The 19,209-nt window shown below is 41.3% G+C and overlaps 1 protein-coding gene across 1 annotated transcript in view; it reads left to right on the top strand.

Moving 5' to 3' along the window:
* The window catches only part of WNK2 (WNK lysine deficient protein kinase 2), a 166,328-nt gene that overhangs the window by 63,360 nt on the left and 83,759 nt on the right, over positions 1-19,209 (top strand). The window contains exons 4-8 of the mRNA XM_054977488.1: positions 2,948-3,105; positions 7,271-7,359; positions 9,708-9,927; positions 12,648-12,936; positions 17,140-17,336. Of these exons, the coding sequence (XP_054833463.1) occupies positions 2,948-3,105; positions 7,271-7,359; positions 9,708-9,927; positions 12,648-12,936; positions 17,140-17,336 (953 nt within the window). The remainder of the gene's footprint in view (positions 1-2,947; positions 3,106-7,270; positions 7,360-9,707; positions 9,928-12,647; positions 12,937-17,139; positions 17,337-19,209) is intronic.

Here is a 19,209-nt window from a genome sequence, read left to right as displayed (position 1 = left end):
TACCTTTTGTGGCTTTGCTTCTTTATACATAAAGACAAAAGTTCAGGGATTGTAAATGATCTGCATACAAAAGTTCTGAAGTAGCACTTACTATCACTTCAGACTTTTCACACTAACTCATGGATATGCCAGTAAATCAATACATATTTTTAGTACTCCTGTTCACTTATGTGGATGGGGATGGCATATGGTGCTTTCTCATAGTTTTAAAATGCAATAATCAAGATTAACTGTGATTTCAATCATAAAGAATCAATGTACAGCAGAATCTATAGGACTGGGCTCAGACCTATTTTACTTATTCCTTTAAAATTTCTTTTGTAAACACTCACAATTTTGATCTGCTTTAATTGGGCTTGTAGTGCTATCAAGTTAAGAGTGAGGTACTAAGGCTGTTTGATCTACTTTGAAGAACCTTCTTATCCACATAGATGGTTTTTGTATTCTAATTCTTCTCATGTCAACTGAGAGCTGTGGACTTAGGTAGGGCCCACTGTATTTATTCTGGTAGTAAAGACAGGTCCAAGATATGAACAAGTGAATCTTCCTTGTCCTTAAAGCTAGAGAGGGGCAGGTGGAAGCTCAATCATGCATTTGGGAAATGGAAAGCACCACCCTGTATTTGAGAGCCAGAAGAATTGTGTCATAGATAAAAATAACATAAATATACCTCACACGGTTATTGTTAGTAAAAATGGAGAAGGGGCAAGATATGAATATAACAAATCAAGTGAAGATAATATTTCTGTATTTATTTATTTACAAAGTTTATATCCCGTCTCCCAAGGCAGCTAGCTTTGAAATACGGAACATTACAAAACGTATAATAAAATCAATTAAAAACTAAGCTTGCCAAACACAATCTGCCCTGGGGGCTCCAAATGGGTGATGTTTAATAAATTGGGCTTCAGTGTGACTTGTAGCTCCTCCGGTGCAAGAGGGGAGCATGGGAAGTGAGGCCCATCCCCAACCTCTGCACCACTACCACCTCACTTTGGCCCTGGTTTAATCCTAGTTTAAAACTAGACATGGGCATGAACAGAAAAAAACCCGAACATGGTGTTCATTGTTCGTGGGGGCCAGCAGGCTCTCCTCCAGCCATCAAGATCCCTACCACACCACTCCCAGAACCCCTACCTGATCAGGCAGCAGGAAACGTACCAATAATAAATAATAGCTTGGCCCCAGAGCCTGGAAGCAGCCCTGGAACCTGAAGGGGTAGATCTCTACCGCACCACGCCCAGAAACCTTACCTGAGCAGGCAGCAGAAAACATACCAGTAATAAAAAATAGCTTGGCCCAGAGTCTGGCAGCAGCCCTGGAACTTGAAGAGGTAGATCCCTATCCCACTACACACAATGAAAATTCAAGCTCCAATGCACTCTCCCTGTCTCTCTCTCAAAATGCCAACAGCAACTGTCTCTCCCTTACTGTCTGCAAAACAAGAGCTGGGAGCCCCTTCCCCCCTGCTCTTTGCTTCCTTGTAACAAATTTGGAGCTCCACACTTGAAAGGAAGACCTGCCTATCAAGCTAAATTGGGCTTAGATTATGGTTTCTAGGGCAACAGCAGGAGTTCAGACAGAGTTCAGGCAGTCCCTGCCTCTGGTTGCCAAGAGAATTGATTGCAGGTGCCAGACTGTCTGGCTTGACAAACAGCATTGAACAAGGCTTGCAACGACCACCTGTTTGTTTAGAATGGGGCCTCAGGAACAGCTTGTTCGCAAACGGCTGATTGGGCTGTTCGTGTCTTTTTTTTAGTTCGTATTGCTGTTCGTGCCCATCTCTAGTTAAAACCACACACAAATGTATAAAAACCAGCAATTAAAACATAAGGCAAGGCAGGGAGGAGATATCATTAAGGACAGGGCTTTTTTTCAGCTGGAATGTGGTGGAACGGAGTTCCGGCATCTCTTGAAAATGATCACATGGCTGGTGGCCCCGCCTCTTGATCTCCAGACAGAGGGGAGTTTAGATTGCCCTCTGCACCGCTGCGCGGAGGGCAATCTAAACTACCCTCTGTCTGGAGATCAGGGGGCGGGGCCACCGGCCATGTGACCATTTTCGCTGAGGGCGATTTAAACTTTAAAAAACTCCCCCCTTGTTCCAGCTGACCCAAAGTGATGTCATTGTGCGGTCCTGAGTTCCACCACTGAGTTCCACCACCTCTTTGCCCAGAAAAAAAGCCCTGATTAAGAGAATGTCAAAGAAAACAAAAAAGTCTTCACCCCCTGGTGGAAGACAGTGATGGAAAGAGACTGACAAATATTCTAAGGGAGGAAGACCCGCAACTCTGGAGCCATGACGAAGAGGGCCTCTCCTGGGCTGAGTGGAATGCACTTTCTCTGTGTGAAAAGATACTGTTGGATCAAACCCAATCTTCCTGTTCTGTTAATTATATTTTAAGTTGCAAGGCTTTCTTTGGCTTTCATATTTTTGACATGCAGAGTTCCCTTTCTAGTAGGGTTGCTGTTCCTCCTGTGGAGGTGGGGGATCTCCTGTTACCACCTTTTCCCCCTGCCACCACTCATCCCGCTGGCAGGAGGTAAAAGGTGGGGGAATAGGCCTCCCAGGTATGCCCCAGGTAAGGTTGCAAGCTCCAAGTTTGGAAATTCCTGGCGATCTGGGGAGTGAAACCTGGAGAAAGTGGGGTTTGGGGAGGGAAAGGACCTTGGCATGGCATAATTCCATAGAGTCCACCCCCCAAAGTAGCCATTTTCTCCAGGTGAATTGATCTCTGTAGCCTGGAGATGAGTTGTAATTCCAGGAGATCTCCAGCTACTACCTGGAGGCTGGCAACCCTAGCCCCAGGAGTGGGCCCATTTGGGGTCCAAATCAGCCCGATGCAAAGCATGCAGGCTTGGGAGCACGCGCACACAAAGAAAAGAGATGAGTACTGGGTCCCCTTTGTCAGTTTTCTGAGCCAATGTCTTTATTTTGTTTGCTTAGGTACTCCAGAATTTATGGCTCCAGAAATGTATGAAGAGCACTATGATGAATCTGTGGATGTATATGCTTTTGGAATGTGTATGTTGGAAATGGCTACCTCAGAATATCCATATTCAGAATGCCAGAATGCTGCTCAAATTTATAGAAAAGTAACCTGCGTAAGTTACTTTTGAATACATGCATTTTTGTTCTGTAATTTATTTTTTGTTAATGAATTAAATGTTTTTATATAATACAGATATTGTTGAGGCGTTTTTAATCGCTTAATGTCTTCTTATCTCTAGTGTGTGTTGTAATGACCCATTTAATTAAAATCTCAGACATACTTTAACCATTAGTGGGTATATGATTAATAAACCATGTTCTGAACCCCTTCCTTGTATAAGCAGTATATGTATCTCCCAAGCGCCACTCATTGTTTAGGAGTGGCTTTTGAAGCCATGGGCCTGTGGCAGAAAGAAGGAAGAGAAAATATCTATTACATTACTGACCACACCCAATATTTCCATGCAGGGCAAAGCATTGCATTGATTGTCAGGTTACAACAAGGGTTGCCAGCCCCAGGTTAAGAAATTCCTGGAGATTTTGGGGGGGGGGGGGGGTAGAGCCTGAAGAGAGTGGGGTTTGGGACAGGGAGGGATCTCAGCAGATATAATGCCATAGAGGCCACCCTCCAAAGCAGCCATTTTCTCTAGGGGAACTGATCTCTGTGGCCTGGAAATCAGTTGTAATTCTGCAAGATCTGCAGCCACCAATTGGAGGTTGGGAACTGTAGGCTATAACAGTAGTTTTAATGAAGCCATCTTCATTAATGGCCTTGTCAGCTTTCACTCTCAGTTGGTGCAACCAAGAGCAACCACCAATGGGGCTGGAAGCACCAGGCCTACTCATGGAGCACCAACACCACAGCAAAAATGGACATTGTGCTGCCTGCCTTTGCCAGCCAGGCTTCACCCAAGCTGGCCTCATCACCTCATGGATTAGGCAGGAGGAGATTGAGAATGGCCTCAGGAGAGGTCACTCCAGCCATTGCCCCATGAGGATTTTCCCCAGTGGTCATAATGGTCAATCGGTCTTTGGAGCTAAGCTGGAAAAATTGTGCTGAAGGTAAAGCAGGAGAAGGAGCAGAGTTTAGTTCCCCTCATACCCATGTTCTGTTTTTGTTAAAAATAGACCTCATCACTCAGTGATTTAGATATGAATTATTGGATACTTCCCTTGGGCTGGTTTGACCCTTTCAAAATTTAGAAGGCTCTTAACGTGCCTGATATGTAACATCAATCTATACTCAATAATATTGACTTGACTTGAGCTGCTGTAAAGATTACTGAGACATTTTATGTAAATACTTGGAGCTATTAGGGGAAAGTACTATGTAATAATTATAATTACTGTTTCTCTTTAATATGACAAAGTATTTGCTTTGTTGAGTATACTTTGTCAACACTATTTCCTTACAGTCAGGCCAGATTCCATTTTTGTAAGAAGCCTAGAATGGATCTCTTTCATTAAGTGATTAAATCTGCATGGTACAAAGTATGCTTTCAGAACAAATAATTGTGTTCTAAGTCTGTCCGCAGTGGAAAATTTAATGCTGTAAAGTCTGGACGTAGAATTGAATGTTCTTTTGATGAAGAAATGTAGATGTTTGGTAAAGTCAGCCTGTCTAGTAAAAGGCATGTGATACGATATGCATTCCTCTAGCATTGTTATCAAAGCTATTTATGCAGATGCATGTCTTGCTTACATATTGGGCACAGTGGGAATGCACAGGGCAACAGCTCTTATTTCACAGATCATTTGGACATGCACAAGGCTTATTTTCACAAGGAACCACTGTTCTGTAATCCATTATTAGATCTTAAATATTTCACATTTAAGTTTCCACTTTTTACCTCATAATTCTACCCACCTTTTCACCCAAAAAACCCTTTAGTGCAGTTTTCTGAACTGTTCTGTCAGCTATAATAATAGTTGATTAAGAACATGGGATTGTTCTGATGAATTCAAAATGGTGGTGAAACTTAAAAGTGGAATACTGAACATTATATAAAACAAAAAGATGTTCCATGGAAGTATAAAAGCTTAGAATTTAGTAAGGCAAGCTATTATGCTTTGCTAGAAGGAAGCTATTTTCTTTCCTGTCCTTCTTACAATAATGCACAAGGGCCAAAATAGTCTCCTCCCAAAAGTGTGACTGTGATTCTTACTCTGCTGATTTGATCACCAGCTGAAGAGTTCCAAAATAAGGAATACATTGTGTAACCGTAAGAAAATCTGTCGGGGCATGAATGTCAGAGCATTATATCTGTCAGTGCATTTCATTAGAAAATACTATAATTGTGTAGTATATTAAGTTAAAGTTGCTCTCTGCAGTTTTGCCACATCTTTCTTTTCCATGAACATTTCTAAATAAATAAGGAACAGGCAGCAAGCCTGCCTACCAGTTATAATTGTCCCCCACTAAAGATTTCATTTATTAATTTACTAATTAAATTGATTAAAATGTGCAGTTCTATTTTAAATTAATGTACTTTTAAAGGTCTTGAGCTGATGAGATTCCTGCTGTTTTGGGCAACAGGTGATTTCTCATACAGTCAAAAATATTAGAAAGTTGACCTTTTTAATAAAAATGTTATCAGGTCGGAAGCAGAATACAGGATTAATGATTCAGATGGTATTTCTGAGAGGTATATCCACTCCTACTAAAATTCTTTAAAATAAAATTTAGTAATGGGAGATCACTAATATGGTGGCGACGTCTGGGTAAACAAATAACCCAGGAGATGAAGCAGGGCACAAACTTCAGGAGAACCACCCAGGAAATACCATAGAATCAAGGTGGGATTGTTCAGAGCATAGTCTCTCTGCTGGTTGGAATGACTAGCAGTCATCTCTTTGGTTCCTTGCAAAGCAGAATTGAATCATGCAGGCAAAGAACCTGAGCAAATCAAGCGACAATGAATGTGATACATACGTGCAAAAGGGCTAAAGTTTGTTCTTTCTTTCAGGATAACGTGGCCTAATTTTATTGTCACATTCAAGGTCATTTACACCAGTTTTGCTTTGGTGGCCCTTAGGCAGGACATAAATTTTGTAAAATTAACAAGTAAATAAATTCCTTCCAACTGTTCTTCATGAACATGTTATGACCACATCTTGTCCAAGACAAACATACTTTCAAGTATACCTGTAAAACGAAGACTTAAAACAAGTTTTTAAAAAATTCCTGACTACTCCTGTTCCAGCTTCTTCCAGACTACCTTAACACATTGCTTCAAGCAGCAGTTTCTATTCTAAATAATTTCTTTTCATAAGCTATCTCCCATTTCCTTAGACATTCAATTAACAGACTCTCATAGACACCTTGGCTACACATTTCTATTTTTGTCTTTTCTCTTGCTTTTAGGTACTTGTTAAGTGGGTCTTTCAGCAACTGGCTCTGACCAGTTCTTAATGGTGACTTAGCAAATCACTTTTATGACACCTTTACAGCTGGAAATCTTCCTTTTTCTCAGCTGCAGCTTCTGAGAGTCTCTTTATATGAAACATCTTACACGAGGATGCTCTAGTGAAGGGAGACACAATGTTAACTGGGGAGTATAGTTTTAAAAGACGGAGCCAAAAGATCTGTCAGTTTCACCTCTCTACATTAGGATAGTTTAAAAAGACAGAGCTGGAAGAGATTGCTCCTGGTAGGGTTTGTTAATTTCATCTTTGCCTCCCCAAAGGCTCTGTCAATTACACCTTCCCTTTGGGGAGGTGAAGATGAAATTAACAAACCTTCTGAGGAACAATCTCTGCTGGCTCTGTCTTTTTAAACTACACTTCCCAGCTAACATGCCTCCCTACACTTGAACGTCCTCATGTAAGATGTCTCATGTAGAGAAACTCTTCGTTTACTTGCCAGTTGCTGAATTGGGCTTGAGGTTCTTGAATCCCTAAAACTTTAGGTGCTGCTATTACTCTCCCCTACCAGCCACTGGTGATAGAAGGGGGGAGTGTTTTTTTTCTACTTTCCCCTCTTCTATGTAGACTTACTGACTTGTGTGGCTATTACTCCCTATGGGTACTACTACCTTAGAAATCAACCTTCCCAGTGTTAGATTTGCTTACAAAAGGATTGTGGATTACTGGACCCAACACAACAACTTTAAAAATCCATTTTATTTTAAAAATCAAAATAAAATGAACCTAAAATGAAGAAAAAATTTTTAATCTGCACATTCTTAAAAAGTAATTATCACTGGACTGAGATAGGCATGTTTTGGAGGGAGGGTAACTACAAGAAAAGTTTATTAAGGTTTTTTCTTTTCTTTTCAGGGTGTCAAGCCAGCAAGTTTTGATAAAGTTACTGATCCTGAAATTAAGGAGATTATTGGAGAGTGCATTTGCAAAAATAAAGAAGAAAGGTTTGTTTCAAGTGGTCAATCCTTTTGTAAATTTATAATTCAATATGATTAAGAGAGCTGCTTTTATTTATTTAAAACATTTATTAGCTGCTGTATGGAACTCAAGGTGGTTTGCAATAAACTGAACAAACAAAAAATATATCAAAAACACAGTTTAAACAGTTTTAAAACCATAATTTAAAACCACATTAAAAAACTAGCTAGACATGCTATCCTAAATGTGTCAGGAGCAGGAGAGCATCTGGTTTGGTTAATATTACAGGTGGATATGGACCAGAAAACGGACCAAAATTTAACAGGAACCAGTCCGGTTCGGTGTTCACAAACTGGCAGGTCGTGGGACACTCATTTTTTCATGGTCCCATGACTTTTTTTGGCCTGTCCGTCTGTCCCCCTGCAGGGGCTAGTGTCAGCTGACAGGCGAGGACTTCCCCGCCTTCTAGCTGAAGCAAAGCATGGGGTTTAAAGCACCTGCTTCCATGCCTCTCGCTTGCAAGCTGCAGGGAACTGGATGCTCCCCCATGGGCTGGCTTCAGCTGACAGGTGGGACTTCCCCACCTGCCAGCTGAAGCAAGGCACAGGGTGTAAAGTACCCGCTTCCATGCCCCTTGCTTGCAAGCGGTACGAAACTGGGCACTCCCCTGTGTGGGGCTGGCTTCATCTGAGAGGCGGGGACTTCCCTGCCTGCCAGCTGAAGCCAGGCGCCTAGTTTAAACTGCTTGTTTCCGTGCCCCTCGCTTGCAAGCGGCATGGAACCAGGCGCTCCCCCACGCAGGGCTGACTTCAGCTGACAGGTGGGGACTTCTCTGCCTGCCAGCTGAAGCAAGGCACAGAGTTTAAAGTGCCCTGCTTCTATACCCTTCATTTGCAAGTGAGGGGAACAGAACTGGGTACTACCCTGCAGGGCTGGCTTCAGCTGACAGGCCCCCTGGAACTGACAGACCACGGACAATGAACTGGTCCAGGAAACGGGGCAGTCCAGGAAAATTTTGTGGTCCATGGTCCATTAAACGCTATGGACAAACGGCCCATGGTTTTTTCCCCAGTCCATGCTCACCTCTAGTTAACATCCTTTTGGAATAATTGTGTAAGTGTAGAGAAGCTTATTTATTTTATTTGTTTCTTTTTTAGTTTACACGTTTTGGTTCTGGCTCTTGAGACTTTTTTTCCTTTGGTGAGACCAAGGCTGTTAGGCACTGCCAGTTCCGACTAGATAAGAGAGTCCTTGAGCTGCAGGTGCAAACCTGGAACTGCCTTCAAGGACAAAGCTTGATGGAGGGTGGCACCAGCATCCTACCTCGTTAAATGTGTAGCAGACTATGGCTTGACATCAGAGGTTTTTGGACCTGTTGATCAGCTAAGAGTTTAGGCAAGCTACAGGCAGCTTGTCTTGAAATGAGTTGTTTCTCAGTCTGGTCTCTCCTGCTCCTGCTCCTTGGGAACATATGTTCCTGGAGGACCCTTGAGCACCTGCTCATGAATGCTGTGCAACGATTGTGTCCTGTGCTAGCAACTATGTTTTTGTCTTTTGGATTTCTGGCCTAAGAGCTAAAGCTCTAATTTGGACTCTGAAACTTGCTGAAAATAACATCTGGAACAAGTTTAGGGATTTCTAGTGTATGTAGCCTAGCTAAGTAGCCTGTTATTGATATTTTCTTTGCTTCTCCTACACAGTTCTGTGGGGAGGGGGTTGCCTTTGCAATTTTCTTTAATAGGTGTCTTTTCCTATATTGGTGTGGAGTTATTAAGAGTTGTGGCTTCATTAGTACCATGACTAATTTGCTACAAACTAACAAATTATTTGTTTCTTTGAATCAAGCCTGCAATTTGGCTATCTTACAGGGTTGGTTTTGCCTGTTAGCACCCAGAGAGTTTGAGGTCTGCCTTTTGATCATAAGCTGTGGTTTAAAAGAGGCTGGTGGCAGCTCGTTACCGGGCAATGAGGCTTCACTTGTCAGTCCTTTTGTAACCTTGCCTTCTAACACCACTAAAGGTGATTGGCAGCCCTCTGAGGATCCAGGCAGGCTTGCCAGGAACCTTTACAGTAAATATTTCAGATCCAGGTTGGCATTGTCACTCAGAACATCAGACAACACAGATTACAGTAGAGGGCTGCTGAACATTAAAGGTGAAAAGGTTACTGAAAGAGCACAGGGAGTTGTATTGTTTTAAATATGTAAAATTTGATTTTTGTGTTATTTGTTAAGATACTTTTGTATTTGTAGTAGTGGGCATGGAAGACCTGTACCCTATAAAGGCCACACTGTATTTTTACAAGATTTAGAAGCCAAATTCATCTTAAAGTCTGCAGTGTCTTAATAAGTTTATGCAATTTCCCCCTATTCTAGATATGAAATTAAAGATTTACTAAGCCATGCCTTTTTTGCTGAAGATACTGGGGTAAGAGTGGAACTTGCAGAAGAAGACGATGGTAGGAAATCCTCTATTGCCTTAAGACTCTGGGTAGAAGACCCTAAGAAGCTGAAAGGAAAACCCAAAGATAATGGAGCCATTGAGTTTACTTTTGATCTGGAGAAGGAAACTCCTGATGATGTTGCACAAGAAATGGTAAAATAAACTTCTCCAGACAGATAAGTTGTACATAAATCTGAAAAGAAACCAAGAGCCAATGTGGTAAAGTAAATTTCATTCAAAAGATTAAGCATAATATGGTCTATTGGAAAGCAAAAGTAAGCAATTAACAGTAAAATTCTGTACACTCTTCTAAATCCATCAAGGCAAATGGACTTAGAAGGGTATAATTCTGGTTTGAACTAATTTAGGTTGGATCCAACTGGGCTGAAACAAAAAAAATGAATTTCAACAGTGGTAAATGCAAAGTTCTGCATTTAGGTAGGAAAAATCAAATGCATAATTATAGGATGGGGAAGACTTGCTTTGGCAGTAGTATGAGCAAAAAGGATTTAGGGGTCTTAGTAGATCATACACAGAACATCAGTCAGCAGTGTGATGTGGTGCAGGGGGTTGGCCTAGATGACCCTAGATGTACTTTCCAATCCTATGATTCTGTAATTCTATGAATGGTTTTAAATGTGGGACTACAACATACAAAAAAGTTGATTGAAAAATGGCTTAAGTCAGTGTACTTGGTATAATTAGGAGCCACTCAAATAACTAAACATGGAATACTTTTGAATTTAAGTCTTTGTGTAGATGTTGGTTTCAGTGAAAGTACAATGTCTGATTATAAACCCTGCCAAAATTACTCCAAATGTTCCATGTTTGGGTAGAATACAAAGCTAAAATTTGAGATTAATGATGTTATTTACAGGTTAGAGTGAGAATATAAGAAAATATGTTTGCATTATAGTTTATGTAACCTGGAGGTACTTGATATATTACAACTTTCTATCAAACGACTTGCAATATAAATTAGTAAATATATATTGAATAAGCTGCTGAAATGCTTTCCATTATGCAAATTCCATAGAAGTTGCCATTTTAGTCTGTTGACAACAAAACTTAAAAGGAATATTGTGGCATGACAAATACTTATGTCTTAACATTTTATGAACTAGTGTTAGGGTTGCCAGGTCCCCCGACCCCCCCGGGCGGGAGGTTGGAGGCCTGGCATCTGCCTTTTCAATGTCCCTTTCCCCGTGTGCGTGAAGCATGCCTACGAGTTTCCAGCCTGTATGATGATGTCACTTCTTGAAATTCAGGCCTGCTTTGGCCTGAATCCGGCTGCTGTGGAGTCTGGGAGTGCTGATGTACTCCGCGCTAGCTTAGTTCAGGCCAAATTGGTCTGATCCAGGCCAAATCCGGTAGGACCAAACTGGGCTCGAATTGGGCCACTGTGGAATGCAGGATCGTGCCGTACTGCCCAGGAGTATGCCCCGGGAGCAGGGCCAGATCTAGAGTTGCCAGCACCCAGGGCAACCCAAGTCTGGTTAATTGCGTGTGAGCGCAGCGCACGCACGCTCCCAGTGCTGCATGATGACATCACTTCTGTGGCATCATCATGTAGGGATGAGTGTGCCACCCGCACAGTTCACCAGCTGCCCTGGTGTGCCGCAGAGTTGGTGGAGGCAGCGCGGGTGGCTGGGAAGCCACCCGCGCCATTCGCCTGCCCTGCAGGACAGGGGGCGTGCAGCAAGCCAGCCGCCCCCTGTCCTGCAGGGCACGTAAATGGCATAGGCAGCCTCCCAGCCCCCCACACTGCCTTTCGTCTGCCCCACAGGACAGGTGCGCGCAGCAAGCCGGCCGCCCCCTGTCCTGTGGGGCAGGCGAATGGTACGGGCGGCCTCCAAGCCCCCTGCACTGCCGCCCGTCTGCTCCCAGTGGCTGGCAGCTGCACCCGGCACCCCCCTCTTTGGCAGTGCCGGGGGCAGACTACCCCCCCCTACCCCCCGTCGATCCGGCCCTGCCCGGGAGGCACGTTCCCCCTCCACCAGCTAGGTAAGCGGGGGTGGGGTGAAGAGTGGCACTGAGGGATCCCCCACCCCCAGTAGGGAACTGGCAACCCTAACTAGTGCCCACTTCAGTAGATGCATGAAGTCAGTGTGAGTGTGTGTATGGAGAAAAACTGCACAAAGCGATCAAAAGACCATGGCATGCACTAGGTGCAGTCTGTGGTATTTCTACACAATGGTCAAATATACATAAGATAAGCATAGCTACCACTCAGAACTGCTGTAGTGGTCAGTAACACAACCTTATTACCCCTAGGTCAGTGATTGCCAAACTTTTTGAAGTGGAAACAAATTCTAAGTTTAGTGGCATGTATCCAACTACACAGTTCTGAAGACAGTAGTGCTGAAATCGTTGCCAGAGAAGTGGCAATTTCTATCCACTCTTTTCTACTTTTTCCGATTCTGGTAGCAGAGTTTGATAAAATATAGATGCTGGCCCACAAACCTATTTTGGTGATTTACTGTTGGGATTACTTCAAATTCAGATGTTTTCTTAGAGAGAGACATCTATTTCCCATCTCATTTTGCTACATGCAGGTGTCCCTTTGGCATGAAAATTTCTCATGAATCTGGTGAAGATATAAAAGAAGAATGTATATAAAATTTCATTATTTTGCAATATTTGTAATTTTGTAATATTTGTAATTTTTTAATATTTGGAATATTTTATAATTTGCTGCACATGCGGTATTATTAGTTTTTATATTACTGAAGCAATTGTTAAGTTCTTGTCATCCTCCATTTTTTTCCATTCTGTATATATTATTTCAAACCATTCTAAACTTCTAAAAAAGAATTGGATAGACACACATCTGTGTGTATGCATTCTCATATATAAAATCACTTTTCTTTCAGGTTGACGCTGGATTTTTTCATGACAGTGATGTCAAAATAGTTGCTAAGTCAATACGTGATAGAGTAGCATTAATATTGTGGAGAAGAGAGAGGATTTGGCCTATGTTACAATCAGAGGACCGTCGGGATTCTGAGTGTTTAGAAAAACAAAAGGTCACACAAGCACAACAGGTTCAGGTTACGTACCTTTCCCATACCAGTCATCACATCCTGTCAGAACCAGAAGAACCTGAAGCTGACCAGCACCTTTCTCAGCAGAATCTACCCACAAGCGTTACTTCACTTGCATGTAAGTCTTGTGCTTGTGTTACATCCTGTCAATATTTTTAATTGTCCAAGTAAATGAAAGTACAGTAATTCATTCATTCATTTAAAACATGCACACGCTTGCCTTTCTCCTGGGTGACTAGAACCCACAACAAGTAACATAAAACACATGACAGAATGCTTAAATTTTAATCAAAAAACTATTTAAAATTGCATCAAAAAAAGCTTTGGAGCGGGTCAATTTGGGCCCCAAATGGGCCAAATCAAGTCTGGTTGAGGACTAAATCAGCCTGCTACGCAGTACATGCATGCTCATGTTCCCGAGGTATATTATATAATAGTACATTTCTGCCATTTTTATTAATACATATTTAAATCAACTGTTGGCTGATATTCTGAGAGTCAGTGAACTTGAACATATTTCCTTCCTTCCTTCCTTCCTTCCTTCCTATTCAATATTAATTTTATTGCCCTAGGACTTCAGGGATAATTTGTAATTTAATTTAGCTGTTTAAAAACATAAATACATATTTAAAAACAAGTTCATATTTTCTTGCTATAATTGCTATATAGTAGCGTCAGTATTGTATACAGTTTGAACACTTGCATGGTGTTTTGGTAGCTAAAAGCCCTATAAATAATTTCCTTTATGCTGCCTGCGATATTCAAAGAGGACAGAAATGTAGATGAATAATTCAGTATTTTGTACAGCATGATGAGCCATAAAAACTGAGGTTTGGCTTCCAAACTGCTGCTTTAGCTTTGTGTAGTTAAACCCCTTTTCCCCTTTGTGGTTGCAAATGCTGTCTATAATGAGATCCAATTTGCCTATGCAATAAACTCTGCATTACAAAATATTCAAGGTTTAAAGTAATACAAAAACAAACTGGAGCTGGCTTTTGTTTTGTTTTCTTCTAAATGTGGAAGGAAAATTAATTGGAACCTGATTGGTTATGGGTGGCATTTGGCTTGAGCCTGTAATATCTAGGAGTAAGACTAAGCTCAACTAGTTTTGGATCCTAATAAAGTTGTTTATTTATTAGTTTGTGTGTGTGTGTGAGAGACAGAGAGATCCTCATCCATTTTATTATCAAACAAAATGGTACTTGAACAGAAAAGGAGATATTAGACTGACTCTTAACTCTCAGCATTTAATCCTTAATGTACAGTTTAATCCTTAGTATACATTAAGTGTACTAAGCAATACAAGTAATACCTATGGCTAAACAATAAATTCTGTAGAATTGCCACTGCTGGGTCAAGAAATTCCTGGAGATTTGGAGATGGAGCATGAGGAGAGTGGAGTTTGGGGAGAGGAGAGACCTCGGTGCCATAATGTTCATTTTCCAAAGCAGCCATTTTCTCCAGGGGAATTGATCTCTGTAGTTTGGAAATCAGTTGCAATTCAGGGAGATCTCTAGGACCCATCTGTAGGTAGGCACATGGATTGTCAGCCCTCCACCATTCCCTGTCCTCCATGGTTCTGCTCGCCCGCTTAGCAGGGGAAAGGCATGGGGGGAGAAGTGCAGATGTGTTCCAGTGCTATCCTGTTGCACTGGAAAATGATGACATTATCCAGCATAGCATGGGAGCCCGTGCTTTGTGCATACAGCCAGAAGTGAGTACCCCATTGCCCCCCACTCTTCAACTCCCTGCCCCCTTGCTTGGCTCCTGGGGGACTTGGTAACCTGGCTCTGGTAGAGGCCAGACGGACCTCCCTGGGGCCAGGGACCATCAGCAAGTGCTTATTAGCTGATCGAAGCAACCTCCGGGGAACATATGGGGAGAGGCGGTCCCGAAGGTATGCTGGACCCAGTCTGCATAGGGCTTTATAGGCCAACATCAAAACCTCAAGCTCAATAAACTTAAGAAAATGTATCCTCACTGCTTTAAATTAGTTTCCATTTTTATTCTTCCATCAGATTAATTGGACAACTTAGTTATCAGTTTTTAGTTACATAATTTTGTTCTCAGGATTATAGGTAGGTAAAGGTAGTCCCCTGTGCAAGCACTGAGTCATACTGACCCATGGGGGGACATCACATCACGACGTTTTCTTGGCAGACTTTTTACCAGGTGGTTTGCCATTGCCTTCCCCAGTCACCTACACTTTACCCCCAGGAAACTGGGTACTCATTTTACCAATCTCAGAAGGATGGAAGGCTGAGTCAACCTTGAGCCGGCTACCTGAACCTGACTTCCACTAGGATCAAACTCAGGTCGTGAGCAGAGCTTGGGTTGCAGTACTGCATCTTACCACTCTGTGCCACAGGGCTCTTTCTCAGGATTATAAATAACATCAAAACATGTAATGGTATTATGCCATTTCATTTTCCTACTTGCTTTAGAGTTGAAGGCTTTTGGGGAGGTATATAAAGAACTAGAGCATTTATAGAATGGTTACAGTCAGCCTGTTCCAAGGCTATTGTCTGTTACTTATATTACACTTCAGTGTAATTTAAAAAGTGTACTTTCTTAATTTAATTTTCTCAGCAATAACAAGTAAAAATAACTAATAAGCAGTAGAACATAGTACTGCATTTACTAACACGGCATAGAATTCATAGCACTCAAATTGTTTCAGAGACTATTTTTTGTATTGTGTCTCCTCTTACTTCCCATGTCTACAATTAAAATTACAGAGGAGTTAGCCGTGTTAGTCTGTGGTAGCAAAATCAAAAAGAGTCCAGTAGCACCTTTAAGACTAACCAATTTTATTGTAGCATAAGCTTTTGAGAATCAAGTTCTCTTTGTCAGATGCATGGTACAGAAACTGGTCAAATATAGAAGAAGAGGGGGGAGGAGGGGAGGAGAGAGAAGATGCAATTGCATCTAATTAAAATTACGCCATAGAAAAACATTAGTAAACTGAAGTAACATCATTAGCTAGCACTGCTGACACATAAACCACATTTTGGTGGCTCTGAAATGCATATGTCATGAGGACTTCCTCACTTTCTCTCATGACCAAAGGAGTGTTCTACACAGATTAAGAAATGTCATGCTCGTTCAAACCATTGACCTTCATAGAAAAGGACTGGCAGTCTCAGCATGAACATGGCTTTGGAATGGATCTATAAATATCTGCTTTAAAAAGCTCCACTATAAATCTTACTAGATAACATTATAGTGGCATAATCACAGTGCCGTCCTAAACAGGGCTATACCCTTCTAAGTCCATTGAAGTCAACAAGCTTAGACTGGTGTACCTCTGTTTAGGATGGCACAGTCCATCTGCAGAGTTGTTAACCTTTTCCTGCTTGTGCTTTCTCCCACATTCTCCCTCATTAACATCAGGAAGTCCTCCCCATATTTAAACACAATCACACTTATTGTTTGCCTGATTCTTGGTATTTCTGGGGCTTTCCCCTTTAAACAGGCTTAAAAATAAATGAACTTCGATGCAGTTCAAGGAGAAAGTCACACACTTTCAGCCTAGCCTGTCACTGACTGGCTTAAGCAAGCTCCTGTGGCAAAGTGAGGGTTTGAACTTGGGATTCCTTGGGATTTGTCTGACACTCTAACGTCTATACCACATTTCGTCTCTGCAGATGGGCTATCAAGAAAAAGTGATTTGCCTAAGGTCAATAAGTACATAGTCGAGGCAAGATTTGAAAAGGTAACTTCCTAACTGGTAGGCTACAATCATAAGAACACTTCCTGGAAGTAAGTTCCACTGAATAAAAAGGGACTTTAAATAGACCTGCCTAGAATTGCTTATTCACTTTCTTAACTAGGTTATATTACATGTCGTATTTTAGGTATTATTTTACCTAGTGTTACTAATAATAAAATTTTTATGTTGTGTCTCTGGGGGAACCAGCAATAGCTTTATTGCAGTGTTGCAGGTTTGGTGGTATGTCCACTGTGAGAATTTAGAATTGGAGTCTGCTTCTGGAGCCTGTTTGGAATTGGGGTCTATTTTGATCTTTTCTATAATGGCGCCTTGATTATGGAATGTCCACCCGCTAGGAATCTCCAGCTTTCTTAGTTTGGGGTGTCAGGCTATAATATTATCATTCATCCATGTTGTGAGGTAAAGTATTTATTTGTGTGTGTGAGTCATGTTTTATGAAGTTTTAATTGTTTTTTGTTTTTGTGACTGATGTCTACCACCTTTTGAAGCCTTTGTCTGAGAGAGAGGTTTAAAAATAGAGGTATAGCATTTAATTACATCTCTATTAAATTATGACTTTGATAACTGTTTTTAAAAATCATTTTTCAGCTGATAGCACATTTGACAGTGGTCAGGGATCCACTGTGTATTCAGACTCCCAGAGCAGCCAGCAAAGCGTCATCTATTCATCTATGCCTGATGCAATACCTCCTGCTATTCAGCGGGTTTACAGCCCACCTCTCAGTGAAAGCCAGGCATTGCCACCTGGTCTTCAGCAGCTGGGACCCTACCAGCAGCCATCAGTAGTAAGTATAATGATTCTTCAAAATATTTACAATTTCTGGACCCTCACATATAATCTTTTTTTTAAAAAGATCCATTTCAGAATGGTGAGTGAACACTTCTTCCTAGTTCTTAAAATGTGTCTGAATTGGTATCATTAAAATACATATGTACTTACTGAAATTTATTTATTAAAATGTATATGAATTTATTTAGAATATTTCTGTGCTGCCTCTTTGGAGTCCTGCTCAAGGCAGCTTACAGTTAAAAACTGCAGTATATATTACAGAATATCATATTTCATCCAATGTAACAAGGAAAGTAGCAACCTTACATTAGATTCAACCCAAATGACTTTATTAGTTTTTACTGTGACTTGACGGAAATTCATGCACTTAGTTGTGGAAATTATTATATCACTTGTTCTGTTTTCTTGCTGTTTGTGTAGCCACGTACTATTGCTCCATTTGTTCATGAAGCTTGGAAGTCAGATGTTTCTTCTGGCTGAGCTAAAGGCCAAGCATCCGTTCAGTTCCTTTGTGGTTCTTTCCTTTGCTGTAATATTTCACATAGGAGTAGAACCATTTCTGTTGTAGAAGTTCCAAGATCTAACAAGTAGTACCTGGGTAGGAATTCACTCTTGCTATCATGTTGCTATTACAATGATCTTAGCCAGGAAAAATTAATGGAACTGTCATTGGAAGAAGAATTGTAAGCAGTAGAACATAAACCTTTAGGTCTTTCCAATGACATAGCTGGCACAGGCATTGTATGTTCCTCTTTGGAGACGACCAGACTGTACTGCTCTTGTATTAACCAGTCTTTGTCACAAATGATGTGTAGTAGTTCTTTTAACTGCCATTACCATACTGATTCAGTGGTGAATTTGACACCAAATTTAACACCTTTTCCAGCCAAACTGTTTGTATTATACCTAACATATTGCAGGACGAAGAAAAAAATTCAAGCAAGTTACAACAACTAGGATTGCAGAAATTTTCAAATTCTACTCAGTTAAGACTCATTAATCCCACTTTTCAGGAGTGCTTGCAAAGCTCAGTTTTTAAAGCCTCGTAAATATGCCATACTTGTTTCTTCTTTTACCTGCAATAATCTGGAAATCAGCTCTACATATCAACCTTTCCATCAGGCTAGTAAATCTTGTGGCAAAAGTCCATGTCTGCCTTTATTAAATTAATATTTGCCGCATGCAATTAACGAAAAAGCTAGCTCTGCTGCATTGAAAGCAGAGGTGTCTCATAACAAGATTCAGAGTTTATACGCCCACTTTTAACTAGTCTTGCCACAAGCTTAGCCCAGAGCAAACATCATTGAGACAGAAGAACTACTTGTCTCCAATGGTACAAAGTAGAGATCGGCATGAACCAGAAAAAAAAATGAACCATGCAGTTCATGGTTCGTCACATTTCACGAACCACAAACTTTCACAAACCTGCCCCGTTTCACAAATCAGTTTGTTTTGATTAATGAAAATGGCACTTCTGAGCCAGCAAATCACCAGTTCTGGGTCAGCAGAAGGTCTACAGGAAGTCCATCACCTGTTGCCTAGGAAACTGATTGATCAGCGCCAGGCTGTCTGCAGTGATGAGCTGAAAAATTAACCAAATGAACCAGCCTAAAGTTCTTGGCAGTTTGTCAGAAATGAGATCTGATGAACTACTGGTTCACAAACCACGAACTGGCCTGGTTCATCACGAATTTTGGTTCGTATTTTGGTTTGTGCCCATCTGTATTACAAAGTAGTGGGAATAGTCCAGCTAGTATAAAATATACCAGAGATGTGAAAGGTGGAGTTCCTCATTGCATCCTTGGTTTGTTTAGAATTCTGAACAGTTCCCAGAATGATGTAGAATGCATTGTTTTACCTAGAATGTC

This window comes from Eublepharis macularius, chromosome 4 (assembly GCF_028583425.1).
Source record: "Eublepharis macularius isolate TG4126 chromosome 4, MPM_Emac_v1.0, whole genome shotgun sequence".
Taxonomy (NCBI): Eukaryota; Metazoa; Chordata; class Lepidosauria; order Squamata; family Eublepharidae; genus Eublepharis; species Eublepharis macularius.
The sequence above is the reverse complement of the archived record's forward strand: the minus strand, read 5'-3'. Positions and strand labels throughout refer to the sequence as shown.